General features: G+C 38.7%; 1 protein-coding gene and 1 pseudogene across 1 annotated transcript; both read right to left on the minus strand.

Moving 5' to 3' along the window:
* Positions 1 to 4,156: 4,156 nt before the first annotated feature.
* LOC149112208 (uncharacterized) lies at positions 4,157 to 5,964 on the minus strand. Its single transcript, XM_089290144.1, has one exon. The coding sequence runs from the start codon at positions 5,962 to 5,964 to the stop codon at positions 4,363 to 4,365; it is 1,602 nt and encodes a 533-aa protein (XP_089146270.1). The 3' UTR covers positions 4,157 to 4,362.
* A 2,216-nt stretch (positions 5,965 to 8,180) lies between these two features.
* Positions 8,181 to 10,424, minus strand: LOC149112209 (uncharacterized; annotated as a pseudogene).
* Between the last annotated feature and the right edge of the window lie 2,779 nt (positions 10,425 to 13,203).

Genomic DNA, 13,203 nt, shown 5'->3' on the forward strand with positions numbered 1-13,203 from the left:
AATCAGGGCTTAAATTGGAAAATTTAAATTCAAATATGAATCATTTCATATATACTTCACATCATTTCACTCCTCACGGGAAGATATGAACTCAGTTAATTGACCTCGCTCCCAATGTGTGGCTTCATAGCTCAGTTGGTAGAGCATCGCACCGGTATCGCGGAGGTCACGGGCTCGAATCCCGTTGAAGCCCTGATTTTTTCAGGCTTCTTCTTTCCAATTGCTTAAATTGGAAAATTTACTGCGATGATCATTCTTCACTTTCGTCTACCACCGCAGTTCAAATATGAATTATTTCATGTATAATTAACGTAAATGACATTGATGTATAATTAACAATTAGACCCGTGGCCCTTTAATCGTAGCCAAAAGACTCTGCCGTGAATTCAGGTTCTTGTGGGTTGTAGTGCTCTGTCACTTCTCGTGTAAAACTGAACACGATATGACCAAACACCTATCAGTGTACTGCTACTCATTTTACTAGGACAAGTAGATAGTGTCAATACCACAATCGTAGTTGTTCCCAGTAAACATAAACATATAAATCTGTGCGAGCTGGGACGGTTTTATTTCCCTTTGTGGCCTCTTTAAAGATGAAAATCTCTAAACTGATGAAACTGAAACTGATGTTTCGTTTTTGTCCTTCTCCGGAAACCTTGTGGGCGTAGGTTGACAGTCTTCCAGCGCGTATAGCAGCGCGTAGCAATGAAACATCTTATAATCATATTCAGTGTACCTTGTTGATTTTACGATTACTTGATGATAAGAAATGGTTGAAATGCTATTGTTGCTGTTTTTCGCTTGAAGAAAAAAGGCATCTTTTTGTCTCATTCTTACTCTTTCAGTTAAGTACAGAACTACTAGTTTAGTTCATAATTTCAGCTGTACTTTTCGCTTTCTTTTCGGTTCAGCTCATTTAATGTCCGAGCAGCGTCGATTCCAAATTTTTATCTGTCCGGCTGTACATGACGACTCAAACTTCTTACCAAAGTATTTTACAATTACCGTCGCAATGCTTTTTGTTCCGCAATGCATTGTCCAAAAAGTAGGAAAAAAGGAAACAACTTTTGCTCTTCTACATGAATATTTGCTTCCGCTTAAGCTCTCTTCAAGCTTGCGGTAGTTGGTCCGTCAATTAGAACTCCGATGCGCGTCTTTGATTAACCAGCGTTTCACGCTAATTTTGCGTCACGTGACTAAACTATTTAGCTTTCTATTGTTGGTATGTCTACGATCCTTTTCATGAGCTTTCCAAAGTTAACATATACATTTTGCTTTTCTTTCTCGTTCCTTTCAGAAGGGCCGTCACATGAGTTCAATTGAAAGATATTTTTCGGGAAGCTGTGGTCAATGGTACAAATAATAAAGCAGGACCGAAGAAATCTTTGATTGAGAAATTCCTAGGGCTTATAGAGCCACACGTAAATCGAATCTAAACAGTAGACAAAGTAGCAAACCAGAAACAGTTTTCTCTTCAAACCTTTCAACTGATATGGACGAAAAACAAATAGAGAACATGCAAAGGGCCACAAGTAAATGAATGCGCAAGATATTATACTGGAAACTGATCTTATCCATTGTATTTGTACTGGAATTGACCTGTCTGGGTGATATTCGCAGTTGAGTTCAGAAAGCAGTTGAGTTCGGAAAGCGGATGGTCTGAGTCGCTTCCAAGCCATTGCTCTATCTTCATCTTGCTGATCTTCCTGTGTTTCTTCGTTTTCTTCTGTTGAGCACCCGTTTATAACCCTTATATCAAGTCTTCTAGCTGCTAGATAGTCCAAGGTTGTGGCTTCTCTGTCGCTGTACTCCTGGTAAATAAGCTCGTCAACAGGATAATAATACCATTCTCGACCTGTGCTTTGTAGAGGATCGTAGCCAAAAGACTCTGCCGTGTATTCAGGTTCTTGTGGGTTGTAGTGCTCTGTGACTTCTCGTGTAAAACTGACCACGATATGACCAAACACCTGTATCAGTGTACTGCTACTTATCTTATTCGACAAAGGAAATCTTTTTGATTCCACTTGTACCCTGGGCTTGCCGTCTGAAGAATCCAACTGGTTAATTGAATCTGTGAAGTTCTTACTGCGTTAGTCACTTAGTTCTTGATGCTCGCGACAATAACAGCTAAGTAAATGCCTTCATTTCAAGGTTTTCAATTTAAGTGCCGTGGTGGATATGAATGACAATAACTGTTCAGTTTTGAAACAGTCAGAAACATACGAATAAAAACAAAGAACCCTAAAGAACTTCTAGAGCAACGATACAATTGTCCAGTATATGTGAATTAATAAATTTTGTTTACTTAGGTCATGATCTTTTTAGAGAATGAGTTTTTTCGCCGTTATTAAATTTAGGATATTTAGTTCTACGCAATTTTACAAATTAAAGTAGATAGAAGAATATCTTAATTTTTTTTCGATTTTAAATTCGGTTTCTTGTTCTTCTCCTAGGACTGTATATTTCAAAAAGTTTGGACGTAATTTTTAATTTTTGATTAAAAGAGATTTGCTTAAGCAGAGATATTCAGAAATGACTGAAAGACTCGGCGTTTCAAAGTGATCATGACGCTATTATCAAGAAAAAATAAATACAAGAAAGCGAATATTTAAGTAATCTAGGGCTGAAAATTAACATACTGAACGTGCAAACTGACTCAAATTTTGCTAAAGGGTTTGTTTAGCAATCTAATCAGTACCTATGTTAATTTTCAGGAAATAGAACCAAAATTAACAGAGAGTACGTAACTACTTCTCTCTCCATTTAAAATTACCAATCCAATTCCTTGTAGAACAATCTTTTCCAACATACGTTGGAAACCAAAACGTGAAAAGGATAAAAACGCTTTCGTTCCTAGTTGAGATCGTCGTTTACTAAAAGGTTGCGTTAGCTGTTTCGTCAACTAGAGGTAAGAATGAGAGTTTGTTTTGAAAACTAAACGAAAACAAAAGCGTTGATCAGTTCTGAGAAGGCATAACCATAATTAGTTGCTTAAAGTGATACCAAATTCAAGGGCACCCACCATGGTAATTTTACTGCATTTCTGCTTAAAAAGTACTCGAATTAAGATTCTCTGCTTTCGCTTGTACAAGAATTTAGTTGGCTTTTAGTGACTTTTTTCAAGAGGTTATGATCCTGATGATGATTATAATGTTCACAGACCCTCTGCTCAGTGTTGTATGTTTTGCCTTGATCGAGTTCTTCGAGACCAGTAGAAAACGTATTAACTGCTCAAACGCAGAGAGGTGCAGTGGCCCTGGGAAAAGACAAAAACAGAGCGTTTCATTGTTTAAGCCAAAACACTCGAAGCAAAAATCTAAACATCTGTGGAGAGACTCTTTTTTCCTGGCAGACATTTTCAATTTTAAATCACCGTCTTACGCATGCGTAGCCATCAAAAAACCTTTTTTAAAATGCAGTGTACTTATATAGCATTTTTATTATTTTTAGTTTTCCAACAATAAAAATATATCTTGGTGGTTTTGCTTCTTGAAGTCATACTCATGATTGTGTACATGGCCGCGCGGAGATACGAAATCTCTCTTCGAGGGTTGAATATTTCATGAGTGAGCGCAGCAAACGAGTGGAATAAGTTTCAACATAGGAAGAGAAATTTCGTATGTCCAAGCGACCATGTAATTTTCTTTTTGTTATATTAAATCCCCACAATACATCAACATACTAGTAACAACGTTTATGACGATTTTCCGAAGATTTCCGACTAGTTTCCGAAGAAGCTGCAAAAGTTGTCCGAACTGAGGCCACAGGACGTTTCCCAACATTTCTGAAAATGTCCGCAGATTTTTTAACATAACCGAAGATTGCCGTAGTCGTCCGAGGGAGATCCGAAGATGTTTCGATCATAGAGCAGCATTAAAGTACAGTTAAAGGTTCAAAAATGATTTCAAAAATGATAACATCACTCAGTATACCTATAATTTTTAATTTTATATGATAAATTTTCTTCAGTCAACGTCAGTCAGTGATACAACTCAAAACGTCTCACGCATAAGTGGGATTTCTACGATTTTATTTTGTAGGAAATCCTGCAAGAAATATTTTGTTATTCTATACAAAGCTTAAAACTTATTCAGCAATCTCTACTTTTCAGCTGAATAATCTAATATCTTCGGTAATAAAGGTGATAACATTTATGTACAATGTGTAGTTCATCCCGCCGAGTCCTGCCAAGACGGTAAGATGAAGAAAAGTTCGCAACATCATTTCCCCATAATCGGCAACTTTAAGCCTGTATTAGCGGTTCATCCTTAGTGATCATCAAGGAGATGTCCTTACTACATTAGTTGAAATTGTCTAGACCAGCCTGGCCCCAACAGAGGACGGCTTTTATGTGTCCAACCGTCAAGCAAAAGGCATTTTGCAGGGCTGGTTCACGGACTCATTAAAGCGTTCATGTACGATTACTAAAAGGTGTCCAGCAGTCCACAAAGCTAATGGTACCACATTTACGATCGCGACTAAAACATGCCTTTTCCATTGTCTTCCCCAAACAGCCATGACAGCCATATTCTGATAGCGAGTCTCGATCGCTAGAGAAACGCTGGTGAAAAACCACTCGATCACCAGTTGAACTGAAGTACAAAAGGCGAAAGACTGCAGCAGGTTTAAAAGGGAATCGTTTTGTAAGTAAATAAATTGATACAAGTACAAAAAGCCGTTAACAGACACTATAGCAGTTGATTCATACAGCATGCTCGTGATAGCGATATCAGCCATTAGTCTCTCACGGCGAGGAGTACGAAAACTTCCCCAAGGAGCTGATGTTCTTTTCCAAATCACGTGACAAATGTGATCAATAACAACCATGGTGCTTCGTTCTACAACTTCCAAAGCTCCGTGAATTATTCCAAGAACTGCAATTGATTCCACACTGCCAAGATCCGCTTGTAAAACTCGAAATACAACCGCTGATTCAAAGTATAGCGGTGCTAACAATGCAAACAAATATTCCGGATGGGCAATGTTCCATAACCGCTGAACGCAAATCCGTGAGATTGCCTTTACCATGACTCCAATGAGAGGAGCGAAGAGTGCGATTAACAGTTTGCCTTCCTCGTTTTGTTTCCTGTACGCCGGGTAAATGAAAAAGGATGCAGTCAAACCAATAAATAAATTAGAACATCCGGGTACTATCATTTTAAAGAAAAAAGTCACCTGCTGTTTTCTTGTCTCACGCATACTGAAGTGACTTGTTAGAAGATAGACTTGCCAGCCTAAACTGGCACAAAACAAAACATTGAGCGGAATCCTTTGTAGAGTCGAAATCTTTGAATGAGAAATTCCAAGGGCTTGTAGAGCCACACGATAAATTGAATCTAAACAGTAAACAAAACAACAAACTAAGAACAGTTTCCTTTTCAAACCTTTCAACTGATATGGACGGAAAACAAATAGAAAACATGCAAAGGGCCACAGGTAAAAGAATGCGCAAGATATTATACGAGAAACTGATCTTATCCACTGTATTTGTACTGGAATTGACCTCTTTGGGTGAAATTCGCAGTTGAGTTCAGTTTTGTAAGAGATATAAGAAATCAACAAGTATACTGAGCCTGTAATGGCGGCAGTTAGTAGTGAAATCAAAGCTCCAATGTACATTGATTTACAAACTGTACGGAAAGCGGATAGTCTGAGTCGCTTCCAAGCCATTGCTCTATCTTCATTTTCCGGATCTTCCTGCGTTTCTTCGTCCTCCTCTGGAGAACACGCGTTTCTTACCCTTATTTCAAGACTGTTAGACGCTAGATAGTCCAAACTTGTGACTTCTCTGTCGCTGTACTCCTGGTAAATAAGCTCGTCAACAGGATAATAATACCATTCTCGACCTGTGCCAAAAGACTGTACCATGTATTCAGGTTCTTGTGGATTGTAGTGCTCTGTGACTCCTCGTGTAAAACTGACCACGATATGGCCAAACACCTCTATCAGTGTACTGCTACTCATCTCATACGACAAAGGAAATCTTTTTGATCCCAATTGTACCCTGAGCTTGCTGTGTGAAGAATCCAACTGGTTGATTGAGTCTGTGAAATTCTTACTGCGTTAGTCACTTAGTTCTTGATGCTCGCGACAATATCAGCTAAGTAAATGCCTTCATTTCAAGGTTTTCAATTTAAGTGCCGTGGTGGATATGAATGATAATAAATGGTCAGTTTCGAAACAATCGATGACTTTCGAAACCAACAGGAACACCTGTCGGGCTACGCCTTTAGAAATGCGGACTTCTTTATACCGTGATTTACCGTAACACTGGCGGCTTTGGTAAACATAGCGTTAGTTGTTAAGGTCCATTATTGTGATCTAACCTGAACACTGGATTAAAACAATCAGAACCATACGAGAAAAAACAAAGAATCTTAAGGAACTTCTAGAGCAACGATACAATTACCCAATATATGTGAATTAATAAATTTTCTTTACTTAGGTCATGATCTTTTTAGAGAATGATTTTTTTCGCCATTATTGAGTTTAGGATATTTAGTTCTACGCAATTGTACAAATTAAACCAGGTAGAAGAATATCTTATAATTTTTTTTTTCGATTTTTAAATTCGGTTTCTTGTTCCTCTCCTAGGACTGCATATTTTTAAAATTTTCGACAAAATTTTAAATTTTTGATCAAAAGAGATTTGCTTAAGCAGTGATATTCAAAAATGACTGAAAGACTCGGCGTTTCAAAGTGATCATGACGCCATTATCAAGAAAAAGTAAATATAAGAAAGCGGTTATTTTAGTAAGCTAGGGCTGAAAATTAACATACTCAATGTGCAAATTGGCTCAAATTTTGCGAAAATGTTTGCTTAGCAATCTATTCAGTATGTTAATTTTCAGGCAAACAGAACCAAAATTAACAGAGAGTACGTAACTACTTTTATTTTTTCCCATGAGGGCACGGTAACGAATCCTGCAAACTGATTAGTTTTTCAGTAGCGCGGTCCGGATTTTCCTATCTCTGACCACGGTCACGCTAACGGCGGGAAACAGCGCGGGTGAAATTGCCATGTTGGTTAATTTTCGTGAGTGAACTAGCAATAATCGTCACCCTTTGCTCTTTTTACACTTCCATCGATGATTAATCAAAGCAAGTTTATCTCTATTCACTTTAAAATGTCAAGGAAAGTCACTGTAAGTAAATTGAATTGAGTATTTTTAAGTTGCGAGAGTTAGTTTGGCTGTTTGTAGCTCGGCACTGTAATAGCGCGCAATCCTGTGTTTCTCTCGCAGCGCAATTTTTAAGCAAAAAAAAGGCAATTGCAGTCGATTTTAACTCTCTGATCGTTGCTGTATCAAAGAGAATTTCTGTGGAACACACCCAACGAATTTACGCGAAAACTGCTACTCAATTTATGGTAAAAAGACTGATTTCGAGTGTTTCGCAACGACTGATAGAAATTGTTTTTGTTGTACAACTTTGCAGAAATTTCACACCGGAAAAGCAGTTTTGGAGAACTTAACTGGTGAACTAGATGCAACTAACATAACGTAGCTGGAAATAAAGCTGTCCTTTAATATATCTTTCTTTGTCTCAGTACTTGAGTTACTCGTTCGTTCGCTCGTTAGATTTTTTGCGATGGTGTGTAGGCGGCACGTAAGCCAATTCAATGACAAAGTTGCGTGAACAAACCAACTTTTAAGCCAATTTACCGCAGGAAAAAAATAAAAATGTTATTTGCCGGCTTAGGGTCGGTCCGTATAGTGAAAAAACTGTGACCTCGGGCTTGAAAATCGGGCCGCATTTCCGCAAGACCTCGGTCACAGTTTTTCATTATACGGACCTCCCAGCCGGCAAGTAACATATATCTTTTTCCATTTACAATTACCACCCCAATTCCTTGTGGGGAAAAAAAAAAAAAATCGTTTTCATCATTCATTGCAAACCAAAACGTGAGACGAAAAAAAAAGCTTTCGTTCCTGGTTGAGATCGTCGTTTACTAAAAGGTTGCGTTAGCTGTTTCGTCAACTGGTGGCAAGAATGAAACTTTGTTTTGAAAACTAAACGAAAACAAAAGCGTTAATCAGTTCTGAGAAGGCATAATACATAATTAGTTGCTTAAAGTCAAGTGATGCCTAATTTAAGGGCACCCACCATTGGTGATTTTATACAATAAATGTTCTTCAATAAACTTCAGTCAGTGATACAACTTAAGTGTCACGCATAAGTGTGATTTCTGCGATTTTATTTTGTAGGAAATCCTGCAAGTAATATTTTCACGTTATTCTATGCAAAGCTTTAAACTTATTCAGCAGTCTCTACTTTTCAGCTGATTAACCTAACATCTTCAGTAATTAAGGTTAAATGACTTATGTATAATGTGTAGTTCATCCGCCGTGTCCTGCCAAGACGGTAAGATGAAGAAAAGTTCGCAACATCATTTCCCCTTAATCGGCAACTTTAAGCCTGTATTAGCGGTTCATCCTTAGTGATCATCAAGGAGATGTCCTTACTACATTAGTTGAAATTGCCAGACAAGCTTGGCCCCAACAGAGGACGGCGCGCTTTTTATGTGTCTAACTGTCAAGAAAAAGGGATTTTACAAGGCTGGTTCACGGACTCATTAAAGCGTTCATGTACGATTACTAAAAGGTGTCCAGCAGTCCACAAAACTAATGGTACCACATTTACGATCGCGACTAAAACATGTCTTTTCCATTGTCTTCGCCAAACAGCCATGACAGCCATATTCTGATAGCGAGTCTCGATCGCCAGAGAAACGCTAGTGAAAAACCACTCGATCACCAGTTGAACTGAAGTACAAAAGGCGAAAGACTGCAGCAGGTTTAAAAGGGAATCGTTTTGTAAGTAAATAAATTGATACAAGTACAAAAAGCCGTTAACAGACACTATAGCAGTTGATTCAAACAACATGCTCGTGATAGCGATATCATTATCAGCCATTAGTCTCTCACGGCGAGGAGTACGAAAACTTCCCCAAGGAGCTGATGTTCTTTTCCAAATCACATGGCAAATGTGATCAATAACAACCATAGTGCTTCGTTCTACGACTTCTAACGCTCCGTGAATTATTCCTAGAATGGCAATTGATTCTACACTGTCAAGATCCGCTTCTAACACTCGAAATACAACCGCTGATCCAAAATACAGCGGTGTCAACAAGGCATAGGAATATCCCGGATGGGTAATGTTCCATAACTGCTGAACGGAAATTCGCGAGATTGTTTTGACTATGACTCCAATGAGAGGAGCGAAGAGTGCAATTAACAGTTTGCCTTCCTCGTTTTGTTTCCTGTACGCCGGGTAAATAAAAAAGGATGCAGTGTAACCAATGAATACATGGGAACACCCAGGTAGTATCATTTTTAAGAAAAATGTCAGCTGCTGTTTCCTTGTCCGTCGTATACGGAAATGAATTGTTAGAAGATAGACTTGCCAGCCTACACTGGCAGAAAACAAAGCATTGAGTGGAATCTTTTGTAGAGAAGAAATCTTTGAATGAGAAATTCCAAGGGCTTGTAGGGCCACACGATAAATTGAATCTAAACAGTAAACAAAACAACAAACTAAGAACAGTTTCCTTTTCAAACCTTTCAACTGATATGGATGAAAAACAAATAGAAAACATGCAAAGGGCCACAAGTAAAGGAATGCGCAAGATATTATACTGGAAACTGATCTTATCCATTGTAATTGTTTTGGAATTGATCACTCGGGGTGAAATTCGCAGTTGAGTGCCGTTTTGTAAGAGATATAAGATATCAACAGGTATTCTGAGCCTATAATGGTGGCAGTTAGTAGTGAAATCAAAGCTCCAATGTACATTGAGTTACAAACTGTTCGGAGAGCGGATGGTCTGAGTCGCTTCCAAGCCATTGCTCTATCTTGCTGATCTTCCTGTGTTTCTTCGTTCTCCTCTGCTGAGCACGCGTTTAAAACCTTTATATCAAGATGGCTAGACGCTCAGGATAGTCTAAGCTTGTGGCTTCTCTGTCGCTGTACTCCTGGTAAATAAGCTCGCGAACAGGATGATAATACCATTCTCGACCTGTGCTTTGTAGAGGATCGTAGCCAAAAGACTCTGCCGTGTATTCAGGTTCTTGTGGATTGTAGTGTTCTGTTACTCCTCGTGTAAAACTGAACACGATGTGACCAAAAACTTCTATCAACGTATTGCTGCTCATTTTTCGTCGATAAACTGTGATATAAATAGAAAGATCTCCGTTTCCTTGCTTCAGGTTCAACTGTATGTGAGCTCTCGCAAATGTGTCATTTCATCTTATAGGCCACGTTCGATTTGTGGTCATATGTCAAATGCTGGTTCCGAGGCTTTCTCAATTCCCAAGAGAGACTTGAACATAAAGAAAACACCACCAAATATAGAAGTTTGTACTGAAAGCCTCGGAGCCATGTGAGAATATTGCTATATCGAACGCGGCCTATTCTGGTAGCCCGGCTTCCTGTTAATCTGAAGGCGTAACTTTAAGTTGATGATGGATGTTAATTGCAATTAGTCATATCGTTGAATTTAATTAACTTTCCCAAAAGAGGACATTTCAACTCTGTTTGAGAAACATTGATGTCACAAGGTCGTGTAATTTCTGCCTGCTGATCTTATCACGTTATTTGCCTGGGGCGAGGAGGCTTATTTTTCCGGAAATACCGAAATTAAATGTTTTCTATTCATCCGATAGTACAGTTCCTGTAATGCAGAGATGAGTTATAGCACACTATTCCGATATAAAATAATAGCCTCTGAGTTCTTAAAGGGTCTTTTCTTATACAAAATAAGTAAACAACTTTTTCTTTGAACGTTTGCCTGATTAAAAATGTCTCCAATACGGTTACTTATGTATGGATCGATCAGACACAATTTTCAGATAATTGCACTGAAATCAGGATCAACAGTACCGACAAGCACTCTGTGCTCACGCTTTGTGTAAAACTGAATCGGCGACATGACTCAACAATTCAGTGGGTTATACCTTCACTACTTTGTATTACTTTGTCAATAGACTGCGAGCAGGCTCTCCTTTCCCCGAAAATCCGTGGGAGAGAACGCAAACTGACAAGTTAGTACCCAAGCGTGACTGTAAGCGTGAAGTGCGCGCTATGTGGCGGCTCGCGGCATCGCCACTCGCCGCTCGCACGCTTACTTGTTTTGCGTTCTTCCCCACGGATTTTCGAGGAAAAGAGAGACTTCTGGCAGTCTAATTTGTCAATGAACCAGTGCGTGAACGGTCAGCAACAGGTTTTTCACCCCCGGCGTTGCTCATGCCAAAACAGACTAAGCTTATTTTTGGAGAGGCAACTGAAGCTCTGCGATGAAAGGAAAATGAAACAACTCTCCCTGCCATTCAAAAACACATTAATAAGAAAGTGAATTCCTTACAAACATTGATGCCAACCAGAAAAGATGATTTTAATCATTTTAGTGAGACTTAAGTGATAGTGTAAGCTCATTTTGCCTGTTACTAGTTTACAAGGTTCGTTTTGTGCGCACAAAAAAAGTCAATAAATGTACTTTTCCCGGCTTGAAGAGCCTAATGGCTTTCGGCAGTCCTTATAAGTTCAATTCCTGTTTTGAACATTTTATCTCCAGTGTTATTAATTCCAACGTATTGATCCAATTTGGTTTTGATACTATCTGTCTATCAACATTTTCACACAGAAAAAAAATAGTTACGCTTCATCTCTTTGAGGTCAGAAGTTAAGAGAGTGCGTTCCAGTCTGGTTTCAATCCAAATGATTAAGCCCCGGGCGGTTATGTAGCTGTGCTAATGGTTCAAAACTTAATTGTTGACTGGGATGTTTCGATCTTCCTGTAGTTGAACGAGTGCGAAACGGAAGGATTTTTTTTGCAGGAAATAACGAATAAACATCGATACAGTTGTTTCGAGAAAGGTTGTCCTACAGAATCGTAAATGCCTACGCGACAATGCCGAAAGAAATTATTGGTAGTGTTAGCTTAGCAACGGTAATTGAAGTTCACGGTGTTTCAGCCTGAAAGAAAGAAAAACAATGAATACTTTTATTTGTAGTTACTCCTACACCGCGGTGAACTTCGATCAAGGAAGAGATAACTACCTTTATCCATAATGCCTTAGCATTGCCACGTACGCTGTTACACTTCTATAGGTAGACTGCGAGCAGTCCATTCTGTAGGCAGACCGTTCTCGGAATGGCTGTATATGTTTTTAATTAAAGAAATATTGATGACGGAAGAGAGAAGCTACCAAGGTCATAACACGTGAAACTGATAACTCTGTCACGTTTTCGAAACGTGCTCTCTTTAAAGATAATTTCCAGTCTGTACTGCGCAGTCTCAGTACCCTAATGTTTGTAAACATTCTAAATCTCACTCGATGGAATGTTTTGAAGCCTTTCAAATTCTTTTTCCAACAGCTTCATTGATTTTTACAGCTGCGAAGTTGTTTCAGCAAGTAATATGAGAAAGAACGAAGCATAAAGCTTCGACCGCTTCGCATCCATATAAATGGCGGTTGTTTTGAAACTTTGAATTTACTTCATGTAAGCAGTTGCGAAATGTTTACATTGTGTGATGTCTTACATGAAACGAAACAAAAAACGCAAATAAACTCTCGAGGGTGCACAGTGCAGACTGGAAATCATCTTTAATCTAATTTTCATCCCTGTCCTACTTTTCCAAAACGCATGCCGTAAATTTCAATTTCATGAACTAACAATTTTCGTACTCGATATCCCAGAAAAGCTGTTCTAAATATCCCTTATCCATTAATGATTTCCACAAATATCCGGTATACCCTAAGTTTTTTTTTACCCTATATATCCGGTATTCCCTAAGTTTTTTTTTACCCTATATCTCCGGTATCCCCTAGGTTTTTTTTTACCCTATATATCCGGTATCTGGTAACTCACTAGCCCTGATGCGATCATATTTAGGGGTGGCGAATGGTAAATGCGAGACTTTGCGAGACGACGAGATTAGCGTTTTTCTTTGCGAGCCTGAGACATTTTGATTTCTTCAATTGCGAGACCGAGACTTCAAAGTGTTTTAAACGCGAACTCAAGACGTTCAGGTTCTAAGATGCTGTGATGCCATTTAACTTTACAAAAAAATAAGCAAATCGGTACTTAACGACTTTCTTAGCCTTGAAAAAAATCGCGACTGCGAGACAACTTTGTGAGAAAAATCGAGACTGCAAGACGCACATGAACGTCAAACAAAGAGAAGTTTCTTCCGCAAGA

This window comes from Orbicella faveolata, unplaced genomic scaffold (assembly GCF_042242905.1).
Source record: "Orbicella faveolata isolate gen_17 unplaced genomic scaffold, um_ofav_v1 contig_2, whole genome shotgun sequence".
Classification (NCBI taxonomy): domain Eukaryota; kingdom Metazoa; phylum Cnidaria; class Anthozoa; order Scleractinia; family Merulinidae; genus Orbicella; species Orbicella faveolata.

Excerpts from the sequence above, each read along its gene's own strand:
- LOC149112208 (XM_089290144.1), bottom strand. The coding sequence starts at position 5,964 with ATGAGTAGCAGTACACTGATAGAGGTGTTTGGCCATATCGTGGTCAGT.